Source organism: Artibeus jamaicensis, unplaced genomic scaffold (genome assembly GCF_021234435.1).
Source record: "Artibeus jamaicensis isolate MK-2021 breed Jamaican fruit bat unplaced genomic scaffold, CSHL_Jam_final scaffold_474, whole genome shotgun sequence".
Lineage (NCBI taxonomy): Eukaryota > Metazoa > Chordata > Mammalia > Chiroptera > Phyllostomidae > Artibeus > Artibeus jamaicensis.
The window spans coordinates 3,856,748-3,883,356 of record NW_026522046.1 but is presented as its reverse complement, the minus strand read 5'-3'; the positions used below and the strand labels follow the sequence as shown (position 1 = coordinate 3,883,356).

At 39.9% G+C, this 26,609-nt stretch overlaps 1 protein-coding gene across 9 annotated transcripts in view; it reads left to right on the top strand.

Moving 5' to 3' along the window:
- The window catches only part of ST6GAL1 (ST6 beta-galactoside alpha-2,6-sialyltransferase 1), a 129,904-nt gene that overhangs the window by 81,704 nt on the left and 21,591 nt on the right, over positions 1-26,609 (top strand). For 5 of the 9 annotated variants that reach the window (XM_053657804.1, XM_037131750.2, XM_053657805.1 and 2 more), the window contains 2 exons: positions 13,624-13,752; positions 17,599-18,253. In XM_053657804.1, coding sequence (XP_053513779.1) covers positions 17,650-18,253 — 604 coding nt within the window. In that variant the 5' untranslated portion in view covers positions 13,624-13,752; positions 17,599-17,649. Of the gene's footprint in view, positions 1-12,608; positions 12,678-13,623; positions 13,753-15,455; positions 15,514-17,598; positions 18,254-26,609 lie in introns of those variants that run through there. The other 4 variants (XM_053657807.1, XM_037131748.2, XM_053657808.1 and 1 more) reach the window with 4 other exon arrangements.

The window sequence follows — 26,609 nt, the reverse complement described above, 5'->3', positions numbered from 1 at the left end:
CCTTGCCAGCTACTCAGTAACTCTCAGCCATCGTGGGGCAGAAAGATCCCCCTGGGTTGGGAAAGAGTCTGTGTTAAGTAGGGACTAAATGCTTGAACCCATGTGTTGACTCATCTCCTGTGGTGACTGGAGGACCATGCAAGAGATGATTTTCCCTCTCTCCTTCCAATGAAGTCCTGGTCTCCTTCCCATTCTGCTTATGGCCACCCTCCTGTGAATTTTTACATTCTTTAAGTCCTCTGTTAATGTTTATTGGTTCCGAGGAATGAAATCACAATCTACTAAGGATGGTATTAGGCATCTACATTTTTGTTTTACTTTAAAATTTTTTATTGGGTTTTCCCATTACCATTTAACCCCCTTATGCCCATCCTCCCAATCACCATACTGTTTGTTGTTCATGTCCATGAGTCCTTTTTTTTTCTCAATCCCTCCACCCGCTAACCTTCCCACCTTCTTCCTTCAGTAGCTGTCATCCTGCTCTCTATCTATGAGTATGAGTCTGGCATCTACATTTTTAAAATGCTTCCTAGTGATATTAATGCCCAGGTAATATAAAAAAAAGTAGTGTTCAAAGTGATTCCTTTTGCCTGAGGATGGACTTGTTCAAATTATCTCTTACATTCTTCCCCCTTTTCTCTTTGTATGGTGGCCCATTTGGCTTTGGACTGGTCCTAGGAAAGACCTCAATTTGCTAAGGTGAGAGAGGTAAATAGTTTTCACCTGGGTGGCTTTAAGGAGCTGTTACTTCTTCAGTGACTGTCAAGAAGTAAAATTCTGGCCCTGATTTCCTTATGCACGGTAGAATGAACAGCTCCTGGAATGATTTTTCAGCCCAGTAGTTCCTGAAGGAAATTATGTTCAAGATAACATTAGCAGCCCTGGCTAGTATAGCTCAGTGGATTGAGCGTGAGCCTGTGAACCAAACAACAGCAGTTCGATTCCCAGTCAGGGCACATGCCTGGGTTGCAGGCCAGTTCCCAGCAGGGGAACTCATGAGAGGCAACCACACATTGATACTTCTCTCTATCTCTCCTTCCTTTCCCCCTCTAAATATAAATAAATAAAATATTTTTGAAAAGATAACATTAGCAGACAACTGTTCTATCAAAAGACAGTTAAACTGGGGTTTACAGAGAGAGACGTAGGTTATCAGACCCTTGTTATCAGGATTTAAGAGAAAATTCTTAATCTTTGGTCTTTCCATAGAATTCTTTCCCTCTCATGTTGTTCCTCCTTTGCTTCAGCCTGGGAGGACTCTGAGCAGCTTAATTCCCCTACCTAGCTGTAACAGCTCTGCTGTTTTGTTCCAGGGGGTTATCTTGCTAATGTAACTGCTGCTGTGCATTCAAGTGCTTGCTGTGTGCTGAGATGATGGGAGGGTAGAATTCTGATTTTACATTGCTGTTCTACTAATTTTTAAGTACTTAGGAGCCAGATTCTTCCAGATAAGCTTAAAATGCCTTAATTTGCCCAGTTGGGGGCAGTTCAGAGTAGTTTTTTAAGCACCCCTAGGTGTCTAGCCTACCAGTAGTACCTGTTTTGTTTTATTTTATTTTTTTTTAAGGAGGCCAGCTGAGATCAGAAAGCTATGATTGTATTAGGGTAAGTTTCAGGCTGTACAAACCAGAATTCTTTCCCAGGTCTCTAGAGATCCATCACACTTTTTGTTTTTCAAAAAGCCAGATGGGAGAAGCACATTCGTCCTGATGAACCTGCATAGGCTGAGAAAATCACCAAATTCCTTGAATCATGCTGGATATCTATCAACTGACTGTGATAACAGTGGCAATCTCATGCTGGTCAGAAGTTCTTCTTGGCAGCAATATCTTTGTTCATTTGATAACAAATAAGAATGCAAATTCTTAATTAAATTTGTCTGACAACATCTTTCAATACCTGGGGATTGTAGCAGGGGAAACAAATGCAAGAGGTATTGGTGTGAATAGATTTAGAAACTGTTGGCTTTGACTAAATTAAGAGAAGCATCAGTTTTTTCACTGTGTTAGTGAAATGGTGGGATAAGGAGAGAACTGTGTATACGATGAAAAATCTAAGCTAAGAATTCTGCTGATGTTCTTAGACCAGTAAAAACAAATATTTAGGAAGCCTCTGCTAAGTAACAGTATTATAGTAGTATTAACTGCTGTAATGGTCTCCCTTATTCATTACCTTAGCCTAGAAGTAACACGTGTTATTTTTTCTTATATGTCATTGCTGATAGACTAGTCATAGGCTACCACCCAGATGCAGGGTGTGTGCGTGTATGCATTTGTTGGAAAATGTAATTCCTGGGTGGGTGGCCACTTTCAGTCACTACTCTATATGCAACGGCCACATAAAGAGCACGTATTTGGTGGGGTGCCCAGCCATTCCTGAAATGAGGAAACAGGAAGAGGAATCATTACAGAATTAAGTGGCAGTTCAGGTGACATAATTTAAGAATTCATGCTCTTAGAGAAAGGAAACCTATCATTTCAGAGGTTTCTGGAATCCAGGGCACGTAGCCATTTCTCAGAGGTATTATGATTCTCTGAGATAGCCTCAGGGGACCACAGGGGTCAAGGTCTTGAGGGACAGAAAGTTTGGGTCCTAAGGTACAGATGAGAATGAGGTTTTCACGCTGAGAGGTTAAGAAGATGGGGATCAGGGCAGAGTAAAGAGGGGTCATCAGAAGGTCCAAGATGGTGCCTGGCAACTATCGTTGACCTGGCCATGCAGAAAGGCTCTCAGGAGCTCTTTGAAGGAACCTGAGTAGAAGGACATACGCTGAATAGCATGAGTGGCTTGCATGTTAGAATAACCTGGCTCCCTTGGAGCCTTCCGTTTTGTCATTCATAAAGAAGGAGTGCTAATAACCCAACCCCATAGGGTGGTGGTAAGGATTCAATTTGGTAACATGTAAAATGCTATTACCCAGTAGGAGCTCAGTAAATAGACTCATAGTCCTTTCTCACCTACATTGTCTCAATGGCTTCTTTTTAATTTCTTTGCACTAGTATTTTGTTATGTTTATTTTTTAATATAATCTTTATTATATACTTTCTCATTACCATTTAGTCCCCATATGTGGCCCTCTCCCCAGCAGTCAGAATACTGTTGTCCGTGTCTATGAGTCCTTTTTCTTTTTTGCTCAATCCCTCCACCCCCTAACCCCCCCACCCCCAACTAACCGTCATGTGTTCCCTATCTGTGAGCCTGTCTCTGTGGTGCTTGTTAGTTCAGCTTGTTCATTAGATTCCACATATGAGTGAAACCATATGGGGTTTATCTTTCTCTGACTGGCTTATTTCACTTAGTATAACGTTCTCTAGGTCCATACATACTGTTACAAAGGGGAAAATTTCTTCTTTTTATGGTCAAGTAGAATTCCATTGTGCAAATGTCCCATAGTTGTTTTATCCACTCATCTACTGAAGGACACTTGTGCTGTTTCCATATCTTGGTGATTGTAAATAACACTGCAATGAACATAGGGGTGCTTATATTCTTTCAAATTAGTGTTTTGGCTTCCTTTGGATATATTCCCAGCAGTGGGATTGCTGGGTCAAAAGGCAGATCCATTTTTAATTGTTTGAGATATTTCCATACTGCTTTCCACAGTGGCTGCACCAGTCTGCATTTCCCTCAACAGTGCAAAAGGGATTCCCTTTCCACGCATCCTCGCCAGCACTTCTTGTTTGTTGACTTATTGACAATAGCCATTCTGATATGTGTGAGATGGTAGCTTATTGTGGTTTTTATTTGCATTTCTCTGATTATTAGTGAGTTTGAGCATCTTTTTATATGTCTACTGGCCATCTGTATGTCCTCTTTGGAGAAGTGTCTATTCAGGTCCTTTGCCAATTTCTTAATTGGATTGTTTGTTTTTTCAGTGTTGAGTTTTGTGAGTATTTTATAAATTTTTAGTATTAACCCCTTATCAGATGTATCAGATATATTCTGTCATTCTGTGGGTTGTCTTTTTAGCTTGTTGACAATTTCCTTTGCTGTGCAAAAACTTTTTAGTTTGATGACGTCCCATGTGTTTATTTTTTTCTTTTGTTTCTTTTCCCCGGGGAGAATATCTGATAAAAACATTTCTATGAGCAATGTCTGAGATTTGGTTGCCTATGCTTTCTTTTAGGATTTTTATGTAAAGTTTTGGGTCTAACATTTAAGTCTTTGGTCCACTTTGAATTTATCCTTGAGTGTCATGTAAGAGGTACTCTAGTTTCATTTTTCCACACATATCTGTCCAATTTTTCCAACACCATTTATTGAGTAGACTAACTTTAGCCCATTGTATGTAGTTGCTTCCTCTGTCAAATATTAATTGACTATAAATGTGTGGGTTTACTTCTGTGATCTCTATTCTGTTCCATTGATCTATGTGTCTTTTTATGCCAGCACCAGGCTGTTTTGATTTCTATGGACTGATAGTATAGTTTTATATTAGGTAGCATGATTCCTCCAACTTTATTCTTTTTTTTTCAGGATCACTGTTGCTATGTGGGGCCTTTTGTGGTTCCATATGAATTTTTGAAATAATTGTTATAGTTCTGTGAAATACATCACTGGAATTTTGATAGGAATTGCATTTGAATCTATAGATTGCTTTTGGCAGTATGGACATTTCAATGATGTTTATTCATCTAATCCATGAACTTGGTATGTGCTTCCACTTATTTGTATCTTCTTTAATTTCTTTTTTCAGTGTCTTACAATTTTCCATGTACAGGTCTTTTATATCCTTAGTTAGGTTTATTCCTAGGTATTTTATTCTTTTTGAAGCAATTATAAATGGGATTGTTTACTTAATTTCCCTGTTAGTCCATTATTGACATATAAAAATGCAACTGATTTCTGAATATTAATTTTGTATCCTGCTACTTTGCTGACTTCATTTATCAGTTCTACTAGTTTCTTGGTGGGATTTGTGGGTTCTCTATGAACACTATTGTGCCATCTGCACATAAAGACAGTTTTACCTCTCCCTTTCCAATTTGGATGCTTTTTATTTCTTCTTCTTTTCTGGTTGCTGTGGCTAGGACTTCCAGTACTATGTGGAGTAAGAGAGGTGAAAGCGAACATCCCTGTCTTGTTTCAAATCTTAAGGGGAACGCTTCTAGTTTCTGCCCACAGAGTGTGATGCTGGCAGTGGGTTCATCATATATGGCCTTTATTATGTCTAGGTATGTTCTCTCTATTCCCACTTTGCTGAGATTTTTTATCATAAATAGGTGTTGGATTATTGTTTTTTTTAAGATGTTACTTATTTATTTTTAGAGAAGGGAAGGGAGGGAGAGAGAAAGGGAGAGAAACATAAGTGTGTGGTTGCCTTTTGCATGCCCCCGACTGGGGACCTGGCCTGCAACCCAGGCACGTGCCCTAGACTGGGAATCAAACTGGCAACCCTTTGGTTTGTAGGCTGTCACTCAATCTGCTGAGCACACCAGTCAGGATTGGGTATTAGATTTTATCAAAAGGTTTTTCTGCACCAATTGTTGTAATCATGTGGTTTTTATCCTTCTTTTTTATTTAATGTGGTGAATCACATTTATTGATTTGCATATGTTGTCCCATTTTTGCATTCCTGGAATAAATTCCACTTGATTGTGGTGTATGATTTTTAATACATTATTGTATTCAGTTTCCTAATATTTTGTTGAGGATTTTAGTATCTATATTCATCAATGATATTGGCCTATAATTTTCTTTCTTCATAATGTCTTTATATAGTTTTGAAACTAGGATAATGCTAGCCTTATAAAATTAGTTTGGGAGCCTCTCTCCTCCTGAATTTTATGAAATAGTTTGAGAAGGAGAGATGTTAGTTTTTCTTGGAATGTTGGGTAAAAGCCATTTGGGTAAAATTTACCTGTGAAGCCATCTTGTCCAGGGCTTTTGTTTGTTGGGAGATTTTTTAAATTACTGCTTCAATTTCATTAAGAGTAATCTGTCTATTCAAATTCTCTAGTTCTTCCTGATTTATTTTTGAAAGATTATATGTTTCTAGGAATTTATCCATTTTGTCCAGGTTATTCAGTTTGTTGGCATATAATTGTTCATAATATTTTCTTACAATCCTTTCTATTTCTTCAGTGTCAGTTATTTCTCCTCTTTCATTTCTGATTTCATTTATTTGAGTCCTTTCTCTTTTTTTTCTTGATGAGTTGATCTTGTCAATTTTGTTTATCATTTCAAAATACCAGCTCTTGAATTCATTGATCTTTTATATTATTTTTTTAGACCCTATTTCATTTGTTTCTGCTCCGATTTTAATTATTTCCTTCCTTCTACTCACAGGAACCCCCTAGCTGCTGAAATATCCCTCTGGCACTTCAGCAGTGGCAGCCCAGCAAGACCTCTCATGTCTCCTTCACACTCTCTACAAGTCATGTTGTGTTGAAGTGCTTTCTTCTGTCTGTCCATGGTTGTAAGGCTTCTCTCCAGCTAGGGTTCAGTTGGTTATTCAAGATGATTTCTCTACTATTTAGTTGTCATTCCAGATTGGTCCTGGGAGGTTAGTGTAGCTTTCACTTACTCCTTTGCCATCTTTGATGTAATAGCTTCTTGAAAGGTCTCTAATCTTCCCTTAATCTGCTGCACACCACACTCAGTTATGAATGCAATAGTCAGAATGATCCCTTTCAAACATAAGTCAGCCAAGTCTTACTCTGAGTGAAATCTACAATCCTTCCATTAGTCTAAGGCCCTACATGATCTTACTCCTACCACTTCCCTGGCCTTGCTCAGACTACCCTTTTTTTTTCCGCACAGTCTACTCCAGGCCTTTGTGTTCTCCTTGAAATGGGTCAGCCATTGCCTAGGGATTTTGCTGTTCCCTCCACCTAGGACCCTGTTCCTGCAGAAATCGGCATGTCCCTTCTTTTACCTGTCTCTAGTCTTTGCTCAAATGCCTTCTTCTCAGTGAGGACTTCTCCTGACTCCAATTTAATACTGATCTCCATCTTCTCCCCACACATATCCTGCTGTTCTCTCCATTTCCCCTGCTTTCATGTTCAGCATAGCAATTTTACCACTACACATTTATTTATTTTGGTTCACTCTTTATTTACATCCTCTCTGGGAGGCAAGTTCTGGCTGCTTTCTGCATAGCTGTATCTCCAGTTTGGATCACAGTAGACAACAAGCATTTGCTGAATATTTATGAATAGTAGTATTTGCTGTTTTTAGAGGGACCACTGCATAGTGGAGGAACTCAAGCCTCTCTGTGCCTTTCTCCCACTCCAACTCCATTAGACAACCAGGACTTAGATCCTCTTAGATATATTGTCAAAGTATTGGAAGAACCGTTGAACCTGGAACCACTGAATTTCAGTAAGTCTTGATATCTAACACTGAGTTTAGGGGAAATGGAGCAAAGAGAAGTAAGTTAACCCCATGAAAACTTTATCAGCCAGATTCAGTTCAAATGATTTAGTTTCTTGAACAAATATATGTCATGAAAAAGAAAAATAAGGGAGAAAAGAAAGTGTTAGTAAAGTAAAATAAAGTTAAGTGGCATATCATCCAAACAAAATGTGTCTACATTGTTAGGATCATAATTCAGGGAATTTAGTGTAAAAGACATTTTTGATAGAATTGTTAACACTTTGAAAGTGAATTGGTGGAGGCAGGTATAAGGGGATAAATGGTGATGATGGATGGAGACTGGACTTGGGGTGGTGAACACACAATACAGTGTACAGATAATGTGTTGTGGAATTGTGCACCTGAAACCTGTATAATTTTATTAACCAATGCCACCCCAATAAATTAAATAAAAAATGAATTGGATATTAGGTGCTAATGGCATGGCAGATGTGTGTGTATGTGTATGTGTGTGTGTGTGAAGTAAGCTCCCTAGGAAGTGATTTGAGAGCATATGTTCTCAGTTCTCCCAAGGATGGAACATAGCTAATGACATTCTAGGTGCCAAAGAGGTGAGGCTGACATTTGCTTTAAATGACTCCAGGAAAAAAAATAAGGGGGGAGAGGGTTAGATAAAATAAAATTGGTAAAATATTGATAATCTTTGGAGCTGGGTTATGAAAACAGGTTCATGACGTTATTCCTTATACCTTTGTTTTTTAATTATTATTTTAATTTTTTATTGAATTTCCTTGAGTAACATTGGTTAAGAAATTATTATATCTAGATTTTGGATATACAATTCTATAATACATTATCTATATATTATACTGTGTGTTCACCACCCCAAGTCATGTCTCCTTCCATCACCATTTATCCCACCTTTACCCTCCTCTACTTTTCCACACACCCTTTACCTCTGGTAGTCACCATGCTATTGTCTGTGTCTGTGAGGTTTATTTATATTTCATTTTTTTTGCTTAATTGCTTCACCTTTTTAACACTGCTCTGCAATCCTCCTCTCCTCTGACAGCTGTCAGCCTGCTTTCTGTCTCGAGTCTGTTTCTGTTTTGTTCGTTAGTTTATTTTGTAATTAGATTTCGTATGCGTGAAATCATATGGTATTTTTCTTCCTCAGACTGGCTTATTTCACTTAGCATAGTGTTCTCCAGGTCCATTCACACTGTCTCGAAGGGTAAAAACTTCCTTAATACCAACTGAATTCTTTTTTTAGAGATGAGAAGGTGAAACAGTTCCTCTTCCTGAAGAGGAAGGTGGCCTGGTATTTTTCCTGTCTGCTTCTCTGCTGGGTGTGCTTGTTGGGTTTGAAGGAAGAATGAGTGGCCCTGCTGCTGGGGAGGGGTGTAGTATTTACTCAGTTTTCTTGTTTGCTCCTTCTGTTCAGCATACCCTTGACTGATGGAGTGGACTGCCAAGTGGTCTCTTGTTCAGTAAGGTTGGGCAAGGTGCCTGCTGGGGCTGGGGATGGACAGCATACAGAGAGGGAACTCATGGGGTGTGAAGTGCCCACTTTTCCCCAAGCACCTGCCAAATAGGAAGGTGCTTAAAAATCTATAAAAATTTTTCTATAGAAATAAATCTTTCTAGAAATATGTGCCTATTGAAGGCAGGTAGCAAGTGGCCTGTGATCTCCCTTTGCAATGGCTCCCTTAATCCTGAGTTCAGAGCTCTCCTTAGCCATTCAAAGTGGCTGATTATGGTCAGAAAGCATGGAATAGCTGCCCCATCCACGGTGGGGACTCAACACCCCCTGCAAATTTCTGTTCTCCATGTTTTAGAAAACCTCAAGGAGATGTACTCAGGTGTGTCTGTGGACTTCAGAATCTTCCCCATCTGTGCCTGCCTGGGAAAAGATCTAATCTTTGTTAAGAGACCCTTTTTTCCCACCTAAATCTGGAAGAGTTGGGACAAGCAGCAATGAAAGCCCCATTATCTTCAGGGCTTTGATCTAGGCACAGTTTCCCCCTCCCCACAGTCATCCAGGCAGCCTGCTTGTCTTCAAGTAAATGCTTGCTAACACAGCTACTGGGGCAATTTGTAAATCTCTCGGGGCTTCTTTTCACTTGCTTCTCAGATTGAGGAAGTGACCAACTGCATTAAATACTGTTGATGGGCCGAATCAGAGGAAAATTGAACACTAGCCATTTGATTAGCAACACATAGGCTGTGGAGGTCTTTGGTGATATAGACAAGAGCAGTTTCATGGATGTGGAGAGGCCTGAAAGAGTGGGTTCAAGAGAGAATGTGAGAAGAAGGAAATTGGAAATAGTGTCTAGAGGTATTATAGGTGGTAATTAGAGAGGGTATGCCTAAAATCGAGACTGTGGGCATATATTTACTGTGGGCATATATTTGTCATTTACAAATATTTTTTGTAAATGCCAAGATCAGAGATATGACCTTGGGAATGAGTGGCTGAGATCACAGTCATTGGAGTAAAGAAAATCACAGAACGGAAAGATCAAGGGGCTAGAATGATTCTGTAGGTGGGTGTTAATATCACCAAGAGTTATGGCAGAAATAGGGTTAGAGAGAAGCATAGTGATCCAGGAGCTAAAATATTCAAGGACTTAGGTGGAAGAGGAGAGCTTGGCTAGACATCAGAGACCAGAGATAAATCTTAAAGGAGCTCTCAGTCTGGCTGGGGCAGACCTGCAAACACAAATGTCACATAGTCTGCTGAGAGCCAGAGGCAACAGTGGAGTTGTGTCCATCTCTGTGGGGTCAAGAAAGGCTTCAGAGGCCAAGTGACACTGCAGCTGGTATGGGAGGCTGAGTGGGTGTGTTCCCATTTGAGCAGGGTAGGAAAGCACATTTCATGCAGAAAGAACTTTATGTGCAGGGCTACAGGAACACGAGAGAGCGTGGGACATGTGGAATGCCATAGTTGAGTTACTCTGGGCATATTACTCATCTTCCCTGTTTCAGTTTCCATATTTATAAAATGGGGTTAGGGTATCCACGGAGCTGGTTGATGGTAAGAAGTGATATGTATATTATTTGTCACAGGCCCTATTGGTAACCCTTTGGGTGTATTCTTACTTGATTATTTAAAAAATCCTATGGGATAGTCTCTGTTTTTATTAGTTCTGATTTATAGATAAGGAAACTGAGTTTTAGGGAGTCAAGTAAGTTGCCCAAGGTCATGTAACTGGTGAGAGGCAAGAGTTTGGACTCTTGGTCAGATTAGTCTAATTCTAGGGCTCTTTACTCAACCTCTAAGCTATTGTCAGTGCTTAGCACTTAGCTAGTGCTAAATATATGGTAACTATTATTGTCATGGTTGCTAAAGTGTCTCACCCTGCCAATTGAGGATTCTGTTATTACTTCTGCAGCTGGTTTAAGATCACCCTTACTATCTCTTGAGCATCAGTGATTATTTTTGGAAAGGCCCTTGTTACCTATAATAGATTTAGATGGGCAGTTTCACTGCTTTTGTTTCATCTGGTTGATTTTTGGAATTCAAGAGTGGGGACTGATTTTTATTTTCTTAGAGGGCAAGTGATTCCGAGAAGATGAAGCTGATGTATGGGAAGGAAGATCTGGGTTTGATGTACTTCTCTGATGTCTGTGCACTGAACCTGGACTAGCCTCATGCCCTAGCAGCTCATGCACTGGGGGCGGGGTGGCAGCGAACCAGTGTTCACAGTCAAGGGGCATCATACAAAGGGCAGATGACTGCCTATCGTGTTTGCCAAGAGGTTGCAGAAAAAAACCCTTTTCCAATAATGATGCCTGAGAAACTCTTAAGAGCTGGCAACTCTCCCCTCATTGATTCATCCACTCACTTACTCACTCACTCACTCAATAAATTGTTATTAAATGCCTACTATATGCTAAACACTTATTTGGGCACTAAACACATTAAGTTGTAAAGAAAGCTGATGAGGTTTTGACTTACAGAATTTACATTTTTGTAGGAGGAAATTTGGAGACAAAGATAAGTAAATATGTAATGATATGAATACGTGTGTCATCACAAACTCTCATGCCACAAAGGAAATTTACATGACAAGAAAAGATCAATGGCAATCAGCAATATTTCTGACTCTACCAGGTAGCTGCCAGGGAGTTAGCAGCTTCTGAATTCATAAGGAGAACCCTGAAATTTCTGTCAAAGGATAGAATGGCATCTCTAACTTTTGCCCCATCAGTCATATGCAGGCCCAACTGATTGTTTCCAGTCATGAAAACCTGAAATTCCCCCAGCCTGAACCCCTTCAAGTAGGATTTTCTCCCACTTGATGTGACGAAGCCAGTTTGTGGGGCCACTACAACTGCATCTCCCAGGACAACTTAATTGTGTATTAAGTTGATACACAAGGTTGAAGTACTACATTTTCAACATTGTCCCCAACAGTGTTACTTTGATTATGCAACTAACATAATAAGAGCAAAGAAAGTCAAACTGAAATATGGGAATTCATCTCTTACCAGTTTGCTTAGCAGTTGTTGGGTCTCAACCATGTGTGTTTTTTCTAGGTTTTTGGACATGCATAGCTTTTATTCACAATGGTAACATTGTCTGATTCACATTTTTTGTTGTAATATTTTAAGCTTTTTTCTCCTATTGCTACTTAAATTTATACACAATTATATACACACATACATACATGTTTTATAATGGTAGATATACCATTGTTTAATTATTTTCCTATTCCTGGAAGCTTAGTGGTTAACAGATTTTTTACCATTATAAATAATTTTAAAATGAAAACAAATTTTTTCATGTTTATATTGCTTTATAGAACTCATTCTTTATTTCACTAATCATCTTTCAGTCTTTACTACACTGTGTAAGGTAGGGAATCATTTTACATGTGAAGAAACCAAAGTTTATAATTTTTTCTTATTTGAGTTATTTACTCAGCTTTATTTCCTGAAAGTATGATAATAGTCACGAGCTATTAATTCTACGGGCCTGATTACTTTCTAAAAAGATTATTCATTTGTAGTGCTTCCTTGAAATATAACAATTTTATTATAATCTGTCCGGAAATGAATATTATTATCACTTTGAAAACTGCTGGCTAATGTAAATTCTATATCTTATGTTTCTTAATATTCCAGTTGCTTCTTTTAGGTTTCTATGCTTGCATATCAACTTAATACACAGTTAACTTAATACACAATCAAATTAATACAAAGCTCTATGTATCAACTTAATACTTATTTGAGTTGTCCTGGGAGGTGCAGCAGTAGTGGCCACAAACTGGCTTCATCACATCGACTGGGAGAAAATCCTACCTGAAGGCCTGGGGTTCAGGCTGGAATGCTCTTCATGACCGGGGAAGAGGCAGGTGGGTCTGCTGGCCCTGTGCATGATTGCCAGGGTCATAATTTCACACGCTTGTTTATTGTATTTTTTTATTTTGTGACTTCTCCACCAGCCCATGTGGATTACCTGTTTATTTTGAGAGGCTTTTACTGTATTAACTCTTTGCATACCTTAACTCTTTTATTCCTTTATATTACAGTATTTTTCATTGCATAAAATTTGGAGTTTCTATGCAATTGATTCTATTACCCTTTTTCTTGTTATTTTTCTACGTTTCATCAGGAAGAAAGAGAAGCTAACAAATATAGAATTGTATGTTTAGCTTTTAAAAATTACATTTTAATAATATTTTTCCAACTGTAAAAGCAATACATCTACATTTTAGAAATTTGGAAAATACAAAAAATTGTTAAAAAAATGAAACCACATTATTCTACCATCCAGGATTTCTTTTTTCCAGTCCTTTCTCTTTCTTACATGCACATTTAAAAAAAATGTAGTTTTCTGTATTTGGATAGTATACTCTGTGCTGTTTATAACCTAGTTTTACATTAACATTATATGATTAAAGTTTCACATTTCATTAAATATTATTTGATAATAAATACTTGAAAAATTTGTCTAGAGTTTATTTTGAGGTGAACTGACACCTTTCTCCTGCAAATTGCTTATGTATAACCAAATCATCCTTTCTTCCCAGGTTGATCTGTGGTGTCTGCTTTCCTTTCTAGCATGTTCTGGTATAGTGTCGGTCTTCTCCTAGGCTGTCTGTGCTGTTCTTGGGCCCAGGGCATTGCACCTGTAATAAGCTCGTACCTCTCTTTTTCCAAGCCCTTGGGCCTTCCTGGATTGAGCCATAGCCTAGGCCAGGGCCCACACTGGGCAGTAGCAAAAGTGCCTACCTATCTTGTTAATTTTTAACACTGCCTATATCAGCTCTTATCTCTTTCTTTTTTTGGCCTTTGCAGATATTTTTTCATCATTCTGAGAAAAATGAGCAGAGGCCTCCAGACCTAATAAAGCAAATACTTTTCCCATGAAGAATAGTGCTAGATCCTGAGGACCTAGTGAGCCGCAGCCCCAGGGGGATTAATCAGGTAAGAAACCCCTAGAGGCAGCAAAGGGGAACATTCCAGAAGAAAAAATGTTGCAGTAGAGTGTGCTGACCAGGGTCACAAAGTCTCCATGTTTGGCTGCAGCTTTACTGTTTCCTTCATGTATTTTTTTTAGTTGATTCAGCGAGGGTTGGGGATAGGTGGTTGCCTATTTCTACACACTATAAATATAAGGGTTGAAGTTATTCTGTAAATCAGTGCACCCCTTTTGAGCCCCACTATGTGCCAAATCCTGCATTTGATGCTGTGCACGTGGTGATGGGTAGGCTGGGGCAGGAGGTAAGAGCCCCAGTTTGTCTGGGGTTTTCTTTCTGTTAGTTCTCTGTAGGGGATAATGTAAGTTGTTATTGTATACCTCTGGAAGTCTGATAGGGGATTTAAGGATTCACTGATACAGTCTCATCTGTTCAATAATCCTTAATTGGGTGCCCTTTTTTTCCTGGGCATGTGTTGGGCACTGGGGTTTCAGAAATGAGCCAGGAGGGGTTTCCCTCTGGCAGAGGTCAGTAAAAAGCAAGCACTAGATATGAGTGTTCAGAGCAAGAATAGTGTTAAAAGGGAGGTGGGCTCCATAGGAGGTCAGAGCAGAAAGGTCATGCTGTCTGACTGTCCCAGACAGATGGACTCAGGGAGAGACTGCAGCAGTGTAAAGGCCTGGAAGCTTACATAGTCATACTGGAGTGTGATTGGCAAATTTGGAGCTTGGTGTACTTTCCTGAAGACTTTGGGGAAAACAATCTGCTACCTCTTTCTTTAGGTTGGGCTGCTTAGATTAAAATTCTTTAGTTCCCGTGTCTTTCTAGAGCAACCCAAGAGATAATAAAAAGTCTTGAAGCTTGAAGTGCCTGATCAGAAAGTCCAGAGGTTTCAGATGAGTGAGTGCCTTGAGGCCACGATGGGGCACAGACCCAAAAGGCTGAGGCTGTTTTAAAGTTGCAGGCCTGTGTTGTGTCTGGCTGTTTGGCTGACCACTTCTTCCCTGGGAAACTCGACCGTGGAGAGTAGGTGCTGGCAGGAAGCTGAACACCAGCTCCTTCTGAGCCTCAGCTCTCGGGATGGTGAATCAGGACCCACCTCTCTGCCTCCTGTTTCGTTTCACTCATCCACATACAAGTCTGAGCTCCAGTATTTTCTAACTCGTTCATGCAACTTTGAAAATTATTTACACTGAAAAATCTCAGTTTCTTCAGGCTATAAATGGTGCAAATAAAAATATCCCTGCTTCTCTCACAGGGTTGTACGGGTCTCATAAATACAATGCTGTGGAAGGGCTGCCTGGGTGGCAAACTGTGTGCACGGAGAATGGCTGCCATAGTGCTGATTGTCTGGCAGATTGAGTTTTCTCTATAGTGACCCTGATTTCTGCATCCTCTTTGGTCAGCATTCACTTTTCACTGTCCTTTATCACAGATGCTTGTCCTTTTGGCACAGGGACCATGAATTTGAGGATCAGATCTGGGATGGAATTCTGGTTGTAGCACTGATTAGCTGTTGACTTTGGAGAAGTCCTGTAATCTGGCTAAGTTTTAGTTTCTTCATTTCCTCAAATGGGGTATTTATTATCTACCCCACAGTGTTATAGTACAAATTAAATGAGAGACTGCAGGTAAAGTGCCTACCGTGTGTACAGTAGGCACTTCTTAAATGCTACTTTTCCTTCTTCTCTAGTTCTTCTTCAGCTGTCAGTCATTCGATTAGCTGTGCTGGGCATCTGAGGACATCGAGTTCCCTAGTTTTCTGATGGTATGACATCATTTCTTGATTTCAAGTTGAAATTCTTCCTCTGTGTACATTTTGCCACAACTTTCAAAACTTCAGCAGCCCAGGCAAGAACCCACCCTGCCCAGAGCTACTGGCTCTTGAGGTCTGGGGTGGTAGGAAGCACTGTTTGGTTGGTACTGCTGGTGAATTCCAAGAATGGTCTGGATGTCACTGACATGAAAGAAGAGTCTCAGCTGAAGGACCTGAAGCTCAGGTTGATGAGTCAGGGCCAGTGCTCCACTCTGGTCTCGTTCACTATCCCATGTCACCTCCACATGGTTCTCATGTGGAGGGGCTGCTCCGTGGTCTGGTCTCTGTTCAGAACACCTCCTGTGTCTTTGCATTTGTTATCCAAGCCTGATAATATCATCCTTGTTTCATCCACCCAGCACTCTGTAAACGAGATGGGGAAAAGATGATTACTGACTGTACAGAAACTTAGGTGCAGAAAGGTTAAGTGACTGTGTCACCAAGAATGGGAATGAGAACCCGGCTTTCCTGGATACCCTGTCTAGTACTCCCCCCACTTTATCCCTGATACCCTTGGGAGCAGGCTCCATGGGAAGGGGTTGTAGATCCCAAGTGGGTTAGCAAAAGCCCAGGGTGATTCCTTACACTTATTGTGGTAAATAAACCCATTCATTCAGGAAAGAGTTTAATGCTCTTCTAAAGATACAGACGTTGTTTGAGTTCAAAGTACTTTCATCTTTCATTCAATTACACAATAAATTCTGAGCAAACTAAGTAGGTTTACCCAGATCAAAGGGGACTATTCAAGCTCTATTTTTAGGGAAATCTATTTTCCAGAACTTTCAGCCGTTCTATACAGGATGTAGTTAAAAGGACATGAATTAAGAAATCAACAGTTCTGTACAGGATGTAGTAAAAAGGACATGGATTATGAATCAAATGCATTTGGATTTGAACCTCAGCTCTGTGATAGTAGACACTTAACCTCTCAGAGCCTCAGGTGGATGATCTTTGAAATGGAGATTAGAGGACCATGGCCAGTGATGGTCAGGGCCTCCGCACAGCTCAGGAGATGTCCTTCATATTTGACTGTCATATATGTAGTGCTTGCTGGAGTTGTATATCACAGGGGCCCTGGTTTATGGTGACATTAAATGAAATAACATCTTTGTGCTTAATTCATTTCTGTTTTCATTTCCTGAATTGGTCACTGTTTGCTGTCTTACTGAGGTTTCCTATCCTTTACTATGAAGCAAGCCAGCTTCCTGTCCCTTGACAATGCTCTTGCAAGGCCCTCCAGAAACCTGACTGTTTAGTTGCAAAGCTAAACCTTGCTCTTCTCACTCAGGAGTCCATCACCATTTAGAAAAGATGCATCACAAAGCTATGACATTATCTATGATGAGACAAAGAATTAATAAAATTAATTAAATAAATGTACTTTTATCCTCACTGGAAGGCAGGCTTATTGATTTGAGAGAGAGAGAAAGGGAGGGAGAGAAACATGGATGTGAGATAAAAACATCAATCAGGAGTCTCTCATGTATGCCCTGACTGAGAACTGAACACACAACCCAGGTATGTGCTCTGACTGAGAATCAAACCTGTGACCTTTCAGTTTATGGGACAGTGCTTCGCCCACCTGAGCCATACCAGCTAGGGTTCTCTCTGGAAATTTTAAAAGGGTGCTGGGCCCCATAGAATTTTAGGGAGTTTGGGTTCTTGTGATGTAGATCAGTTAGCATGCTCTTTCTTTTCTTTTTTGTTTTTTAAAGCGTGCATGCCTTCATTTAACAGGGAGTGTAAAGCCCTAGGAACCAAGTGAGATGTGGTTCTCAATCTCAGGAAGCTCAGAGTGCAGTTGGGGAGCTAGACCAAGATAAGAGGACACTGAGATTCAGGGTATAAGAAGGAATCATGGAGAACACAGGCAGGAAAAAAGCATCTGAGGACTGTTCTCTACATTCGAAACCCAGACCTGGTAGAATTTGAGTCTTGTAACTCTAAATCCGTTGCTCAGCCCATTACCCTGCCTCTTGCCAGTTACCCTTGTAGATTTTTTTACATCATTTTTTTTGCTTTGTCTTAATTTTTTAGGCTTGTTTTCCTGCTCAGAACAGAGTTGCTCCCTTGAATGCATCTTTCATTATGATTCACACCACCCTGAAGAAAAAAGTCAGCTGCTGTGTGTTGGCCTTTCTCCTGTTTGCAGTCTTCTGTATGTGGAAGGAGAAGAAGAAAGGGAGTTACTATAATTCCCTTAAATTACAAACCAAGGAATTCCAGGCCATGAGTCTGGAGAAACTTTCCATGGGGTCTGGTTCCCAGTCTGCACCTTCAAGCAAATCCCAGGACCCCCACAAGGAAAGCCAGACCCTCAGCAGTCCCAGGGGCCCAGCCAAGACCAAGCTAAATCCCTTCTTCCAGGTTTGGAACAAAGACAGTTCTTCCAAAAACCTTATCCCCAGGCTGCGAAAGATCTGGAGGAATTACCTGAGCATGAACAAGTACAATGTGTCCTACAAGGGGCCAGGGCCTGGTGTCAAGTTCAGTGTAGAGGCCCTGCGCTGCCACCTTCGGGATCAAGTGAACGTATCCATGGTAGAGGCCACAGATTTTCCCTTCAATACTTCTGAATGGGAGGGTTACCTGCCCAAAGAGAGCATTAGGACCAAGGCTGGGCCATGGGGCAGGTGTGCTGTTGTCTCATCAGCGGGATCTCTGAAGTCCTCCCAACTGGGCAAAGAAATAGGTGGGTTCTGTGGTGTTAAGATTGTTATATGAACATGATATTGTTACCTCATCTGGAGTATCTGGGTGTACAGACGAGATTGGAGACCGTGGTAAGTCTTCGTGGACCAGCAGAGCAGGCCCAGGTCAGTGTTTTTCGATTGCCCAAGAGCCAGAGCTGCCTGAGGGACAGCTAAAAGGATGGGCACCTGGTCTCCCAGCATCTGCATCAGTTAGAATAGATTTCTTTTTATCTGTCTTAAATATTAGTGTCCTGCTGAATGTTTGTAAAGAGTTTGACTGATACAAAGAAGTAAAACACTATAATTGACGTTTATAAAGAATTGGAAGGATAGATCCTGCCTTATCTTCAGGTTCTAACATTTGCAGGCAGGTTGTCTCTTTTGGCCTCAACTACCTGAATAATTTTAAGATTTTCTGTTTGAGAAGAATGAATTAGGGAAGGAATTACTTTTTTTCCTAGTACCCCCTGGCACCATACATAGCTATTACAATATTATTGACTCTGTTCCCTATATTGTACTTAACTACCCCATGATAATCTTATAACTACCAATTTTTACTTCTTAATCCCTTCACCTTTTTCACCCAGTTTCCCAACCCCCATCCCATCTGGAAACCCTCACTTTGTTCTCTAAATTTATGAGTCTATTTGTTTTGTTTGTACATTTATTTTATTCTTTAGTTTACACATAACTGAAACAATATGGTATTTGTTTATCTGTTTATTTCACCTAGCATAATATCTTCCAGGTCCATCCATGTTGTCACAAATGGTATGATTTCATTTTTTCAATGGCTGAATAATATTCCTTTATATATAGTACCACTTTTTATTCCATCATCTATTGATGGGCACTTAGGCTACTTACATATTTTGGCTATTGTAAAAAATGCTGCAATGAACATAGCTGTGCATGTAACTTTTCAAATTAATGTTTTGAGTTTCTTGAGATAATAGCCAGAATTGGAATTTCTGGGTCAAAAGGTAGTTCTGTTTTTAATTTTTTAAGAATCCTCCATGCTGTTATCCCAAGTGGCTGCACCAATTTGCAGTCTCACCCAATGGTGCATGATGTTTCCCTTTTTTCCACATCTTAGCTGGCACTTACTGTCTGTTGCTTTATTAATAATAGCCATTCTGACAGGTGTGAGATAATATCATGGTTTTAATTTGCATTTCTCTGATGATTATTGACCTTGAACATATTTTCATGTGTGTATTGTCCATCTGTATGTTTTTTTTTTTATAAATGTCTATTTAGGAGAAATGGGCAGAATTATCTCTGCTCATTTTCTAATTGTTTTTTTTGTTTGTTTTGGGTGTTAGGTTGTATGAGTTTCTCATATATTAACCCCTTATTGGATGTGTCATTTATAAATACCCTCTACTAATCAGTAGGTTGCTTTTGTGTTTTATTTGATGGTTTCTTTTGCTATGCAAAAAATTTTTAGTTTGATGTAGATCAATTTGTTTATATTTTCTTTTGTTTCACTTGCCTGAGGAGCTATATCAGAAATAATACTAAGCAATGTCAGAGAGTTCATTGTCTTTTTTTTTCAGGAGTTTTATGGTTTCAGTTCTTATGTTTAGGTCTTTAAGTCATTTTGAGTTCATTCTTATATATGGTGTAAGAAGGTGGCCTAGTTTTTTTTTTTTTTTTTTGCATCTGTTTGTCCATTTTTCCCAATATGATTTATTTAGTAGACTGTCTAACCATTATATATTCTTGCTTCCTTTGTTATAGATTAACCAGCCATATAGGTATGAATTTATTTCTAGGCTCTCTATTCTGTTCCATTGATCTATGTGTCTGATTTTATGCCAGTACCAGCCATTTTGGTTACTATAGATAGCCCTGAAGTATGGTGTGATACCAGGTAGCACGATACCTCCAACTATGTTCTTCTTTCTCAAGATTGCTGTGGCTATTTGAGGTCTTTTATGGCTGCATATAAATTTTAGAGTTACTTGTTCTAGTTCTGTAAAAAATACCATTGGTATTTTGATAGAGATTCCATTGAATCTGTAGATAACTTGGGGTAGTAAGGAAAGTTTTAATTATGTTAATTCTTCCTATTCATGAGCATAGTATCTGCTTACATTTATTTGTATCTTCTTCAATTTTTTTCAATGTCTTACAATTTTTTGAGTATAAGTCTTTTTTATCTACTTGGTTAAATTTATTCCCAAGTATTTTTTTTGCAACTGTGAATGGGATTGTTTTCTTAATATCTCTTTCTGATAGCCATTATTGGTGTATAAAAAGGCAACCAATTTCTGAATATTCATTTTGTATCCTACTGTACTGCTTTACTGAATTCATTTATCAGTTTCAGAAGTTTTTTAGTGGAATCTTTAGGGTCCTCTAGTTCATGCCACCTGCAAATAGTGGTAAGTATTCCCTATTTGTGGACTACCTTCAGGTGGGCTCCTGAGTCCCTAAGATTGTGTGCAAAATATCTGTGAATTGAATATGTATAATATGTGTCTATGTGTGTAAGTAGATCTGTCCATTTATTTTAGAAAGAAAGTTCAAAGCTTTTACTTGATTTTTAGAGGAGTACATGACCTGTGAAAGGCTAAAACTTGCTGGTCAGAGTATATCAATTTGATTTTCTTGAAATCTTTCATAGTTAATAAAGATAGATGGTCTATCCATCCTTATTGTGTACAATACAGAGGTTTGCTTAAAACTCCATAGTCCCCTTATTTTGAAAGGATGTATTTTTCATTATTGTGAAATGAATCAGGCTAAAGAAAACAAAGCACAGGAAACATTGCTGTCTGTCATGCTCTGGAAGGTGCTGGGGCAGGCGGGGTCATGTTCTCCTTTATTTCTTGCATATGACTGCCAGGAAAAATGGTCTGAAACCAAGCACAGGCTCTCAAAAGAAGAAAAGTAGTATCAAACTGGGTTTTCTAGAGCAAAAAGAAGCGATGAGGTCACATTTTGTACCTCCCCAAATAGGCAGCACTTACTAATAAAAGCTGACAAGGTAATCAGCCCCAACTCTACTTGTGCCTTTTCGGTTTATTTTGGACTGCATTTTCTAGAAACTACACGTGGTTCATTTTTGTTCACCCATAATAGGACTCAATTACTTTTTTTCTTCCTCATTTTTGCTCTATCATGGTGATGTTTGGAACATTCTAGGTGTTAGCAGATCCTCTTCTTCATGTCAAGTTGTCAGCGTCTGACCAGCTAGGATTGTGTTGAAGTTTAGGCAGTCTGAGACTTTCGTGAATTGGAACTATGCTCTTTTTTTTAAAATAATGCACTCTGTAAAAGTTTGGAGTGATGTAACAAAACTTTAATTAAAGTAATCTTTTTTTGTAGACCATAGCTATAATATTAAATATGTGTTTCCATGGGAGGACTTTGATTCTGAGACATAAAGTAATTGCATGTTAGTCTTTAAATGTTCTGCATTATATAGAGTATATGCTCTGGGCATCTAGTTTAAGTAAGAAATTCATTCATTTATTCTTTTATTCATTCATGAATTCATCAACAATACTAAACAGGAACATAGAATACAAAGAGGGAAGGGAAGGGAAAGGCCCTCTGTTGAAGGCCTGTGAGGACCAGGCAGCATGCCAGGTCCATGACCTTCCCACTATAACTGGGGTTTGTCTACTCTATTCCCAGCTATTGAACATATCAGATGGTTTCAAATGATTTGCTCTTACAAACAGTATGGCTGGCACAGTTTTGGGGTACATAACATAAGTGACTATTCCTTCCATCCCAAGGGGAAATATCCTCAGGAATGAGATAAGAAGACCAAATTAAAATAACTTTATCATTTTTTTGGTTCATTGCAAAACTATTTACCAGAAGATGGTAATAATATGCTGTGTCTCCAGCAGTCCTACAAACCAGCTGATGTGAGGGCAGGGCTCAGTCATTTTCAATTATTTTTGATGGGTATACATGTAAAGTATCTTAGATTTGTATGAATTTTCATTTCAAACAATAGCATATTTTTTAAATGTTATAACCAACAGGAGTGATGCTTGCCATGTACCTGCCGTGTACCTAACATGCCTTGCTTTCTCTTTTCTTCTTCCAAGCAATCTTGGGAGGTAGTTATCATTATTGTTCCTATTTTACTGATGAGCTAAGCATTGAGGTATAAAGAGTTTACACGACTGGTTAATAACAGATTGACACTTGAAACCAAGTCATTGACTCAAAGGCCCTCATACTTAGCCCTTCTGCTCTTGTGCCTCATAGTGATTGTAGCTTTATAATAGTCTTTGCTATGTCATATCCCTTGTCGGGTTAAGAAAAATCCCTTGATATTCTTGCGTACTTGCTCTCCTAGAGGAAAGGAGGGTCGAATTCAAGTTGAGGCAAAAGCAAGAGAAGCAAAGGCTGCATGGGAAAAAGTGCAGAGAACACTTGGGCATCGCAGATAATCCTGTTTGGCCAGGATGTAGGTCCTCACACACTATAAAGGGCTGAGAAATGAGGCCAGGAAGGTGGCCAGGGCTCAGCTCTTAGTGAATGTTGGGTGTCACAGTAAGGACTTTGGGTTTCATTCGTTGAGTTATGGAAACACCTAGAAGACTTTTTAAAAAGATTTTATTTATTTATTTATTTTTTAGAGAGAGGGGAAGGGAAGGAGAAAGAGAGGGAGAGAAACATCAATGTGTGGTTGCCTCTCACATAGTCCCCACTGGGGACTTGGCCCACAACCCAGGCAAGTGCCCTGACTGGGAATCGAACCAGCAACCCTTTGGTTCGCAGCCCACTCTCAATCCATTGAGCGACACCAGCCAGGGAACCTAGAAGGCTTTTGTGCGTGTGAGTGATAGGATCCTGTGCGGTTGCAGAGATTTCTCACTTCTCTGAGTCCCCTTCTCTATGGGGACTGCTATATTATCTTTCCTTTCTTAGGGACTATTGCCACATCCAGGTGAGGTGGGCCAGGCCTGTGTGAGCAGTGGTAGTAGTAGTAGAAAGAGCAGGTTTGATCTGAGCAGCATTATGAGGTAGGAGACATACAACTTGGTGTCTAACTAGAAATGACCTTGATTGAGAGGCAGAAGTCAGAGTTTCTCCTGGGAGCTGGCTATACCGTATTTCAGGGAAGCATGCTTCTGGAGAGGACAGGTTCTTTCTTGGATGTGCTGAGTCTGAAGTGTTTGCAGATTTCCCTGGGCAGATGTCTGTGCAGTTGGGTATTTGCTTTTGGAGAAGGGTCAGGGAGGGAGATCAGATTTAGGAGTCATTTGTATTGAGGTGATAGTGGTAGTCCAGGAAGGAGGGCTGATGAGAAAACCTAGAAAATAGCTTACATTTAAAGGGAAAGAACAGGCCAGGCAAAAAAGATCAGAAGGGCTGGTGAGAGGGGCTGAAGGAAAACCAGGAGGGGAGCACACGATGGAAGGGAAAGGGCTGGGGCTGGGGCAGATGAAGCTCTTTGGCAGAGTGAGGACTGAGAAGACACCCTTTGATTGAGAAGCTCAGAGAGCCTGGTTATTTATGTCAGGGCTCAGCAAACTTTTTCTGTAAAGGGCCAGAGTAACTATTTTTGGGTTTGAAACCATATAGTATCCTTCACAATGACTCAGTTCTCCACTGTAAAACAGAAGCCGGCATAGGCAGTAGTAAATGAATGGGCCTAGCTGCCTGTTCCAGTAACACTTTACAGATTTGGCCTACGGGCCCTAGTTTGCCAGCCCTGACCTATATATTTGGTTTCCCTAACCAGAGTCAGAATGTAGTCTTCCACAGATGGTTAGGTGAATCATTAAGCTAATTTGAAAATATAAAAATGTTTGGTCCAAACTGTGATAAAATTTCTTTTATTATAATTTCCAGCTATTTATAGTTCCTATGTCTGGAGGCAGTGAGTTTTGATGTATTTGTGAATTTTATAAGGAGCTGATTCTGTTGAATCGTCTAGGCCTGCAGTTATGTCCTGTGCATATATAATGGTGAATTTTCCTTTTCTAATTTGCATCTTTTCCTGCTCTCTAATGCCAAGTTAAAGAGAAGTGGTGGCAACTGTTTTCTACAGCCTCCCCTGCTGCAAGGCTTGTTTGCTGGCATCCTGGTAGCTATGGATTTCTCTCAGTGATTTCCTGGAGTCCTGTTTGAGTTTTAAAGCTCTTAAGCCTTCAGTAGCAAAGGGAAGCTTGGCAAACAAAGATCCCATTCTCTTTTCTTATTGCCCAGTTTAATAGCCTGTTTTGAAGTTGTCATCTATGATTGACTTTTTTTTCTCTTAGAATCAAACCCAAACTTTCTACCTGGCCTCCACAGCCTGTGTGACCTGGTTCCTGCCAACCTCTTTAACTGCATCTTTTATTCTTCTTCCTCTCACTCGTCTGTAGCCAAGTCCTTGCCCTCTTTGGGTCTTGACACTCTCGTGTCCTCTGGTTGAAATGTGCTTCCCTGGGCCCTCTCCGGCCTGGCCACCATTTGGGTGCCAGCTCAGAGGCATTCCCTGAATCATCTTCCTATCTCAGCAATTTTCAACCTTTTAAATCTCATGGCACACGTAAACTAATTACTAAAACTCTGCAGCACCCCAAAAAACGTATCTTTTGCTGACCTGACAAAAAAATAGGTACAATTTTGATTCATTCACAGTAGAAGACTGCTGTTGTATTAACTGCTATAATTTTTTAATTTGACAATCTAAGGGAAAAGAGGTCTGTGTCCACAAAATAGCCAGGTGTTGCATGTTCTAAACATTCTTGCAGCATGCCGGTTGAAAATCGCTGCCCTATCTAACAAAGATTCCACTGGGTCTCAGTTACACAGCTCAGGTTATTTGTGTCATAGTATTAATTACAATGAGTAATTATCCTGAGATAGGTTGTTGTGCTTCTTTACTGTTTATCTCCTTGCACTATTACTGGATCTCCATGGCCAAGTACCTTGTCCTTGACCACTTCCATCGTCTGCAGCACCTAGAACTGTACCGGCAGAGTGGGTGCTTAATCAGTATTTGTTGGATGAACAAAAAAATCCTCCTTAGTTATGGTGGACGCTGAGGGCCTAGTCTCAGCCTCCTGTGCTAGGGCTTCTCCTTTTGCCTTTCTAAGTCCACTCTCTCTTTTTCTATCACACTCTGCACTCTGGAAAAGTAAAAGTTGGTTCTGTGAGCTTCTTTACTCTTCTGGTATTTACTGGGGACTGGACAATAGAGTCACTGGTATGAAGCTGAGAAGAAAAAGAGTGAGGTGGGGCTCCCATCTTCAGGGTCTCTCCTGGCATAGTAACCACAGGCTGCTTCTCTCCCTTGACTGACAGCCTCAGCCCTTTTCAAACAGCCCTTGCTGTCTGCCTTTCCCCTTCAGAGCCTTGAAGTCAGCAGGAAGAAGGAAAGAGAGGTTGGAGTATTGATTCCTTTTTTGCAGGCAGGCATTAGCAGTAGCTGTGTTCTTCTGAAAGCCACAGTTCCCAACAGGTGGCCTGCTTTTTTTGCCACCTTAGCTGCAGGGATTGTAATGGCCTTTTGCTGTCACCAACACTGGTGTCACTCCTTTCTTTGTTGATTTCCTTAAACTCTACCTACAACTCTCTAAATAGTCCTTTTACTCAACTTTAGATTAGTACTCCATTTGAGCTTGTCTTTCTTTCCTATTGAGACCCTCAGGTAAATCATTTATCCACCTGTGAAACAGGACAGTTGACTAAGTGAAATTTCCGATAATCTGCATTTCTAGTGTGATTGCTACTGGTCACTTGTGAAACCAGGGCTGATTCTGACAAAACTTATTGCAATCTGAGTTGCGTAAAGATGTACCTCTTCTTCTATTTGAATTTCAGTGTGCCTGCCCTGTAAACTGATAGTACGAACTATGCACATGTTTTTTATAAGATTTTATCCAAAGATTGAGCATAGAGTTGTTCTTGTGAAAGAGATATGTAGATTCCTGAGGTTTCGTATACATGTTAGAATTGAAATAAAGAAGGAGGCTTTAATTTCTTAATTCTGTGGCTATTCACCTTTCAGATCATCTTGCTCTGAGCCAAATACCCACCCCACCCACTTCCTCTTGATGCTACCTTTGTGGGCCAAGAACCATCCAAAATAAACCCCCACGCAAAAATAAAACCATAGAGGATTGGGTTGAGTTCCATCTCTGTGTAGATTTCAGTGATGAACCCAACCTTTCTTGATCAAGTAAGGGTGGGATGAACTCACATAGTATCACAGAGGCCTGGGGTTGGGATGGATCTTAAAAGTCATTAGTTCTTTCCCTCATTGAATTGGTCAATACCAGTAAACATCTCCAGGTCTTCCAAACTCTGCTTAAACAGCTGCATGGACTGGAGCCAGGGAGTGAGTAGATTTTGTAAGATGGTCTGTTTGATTTTGGCTGGACTTAG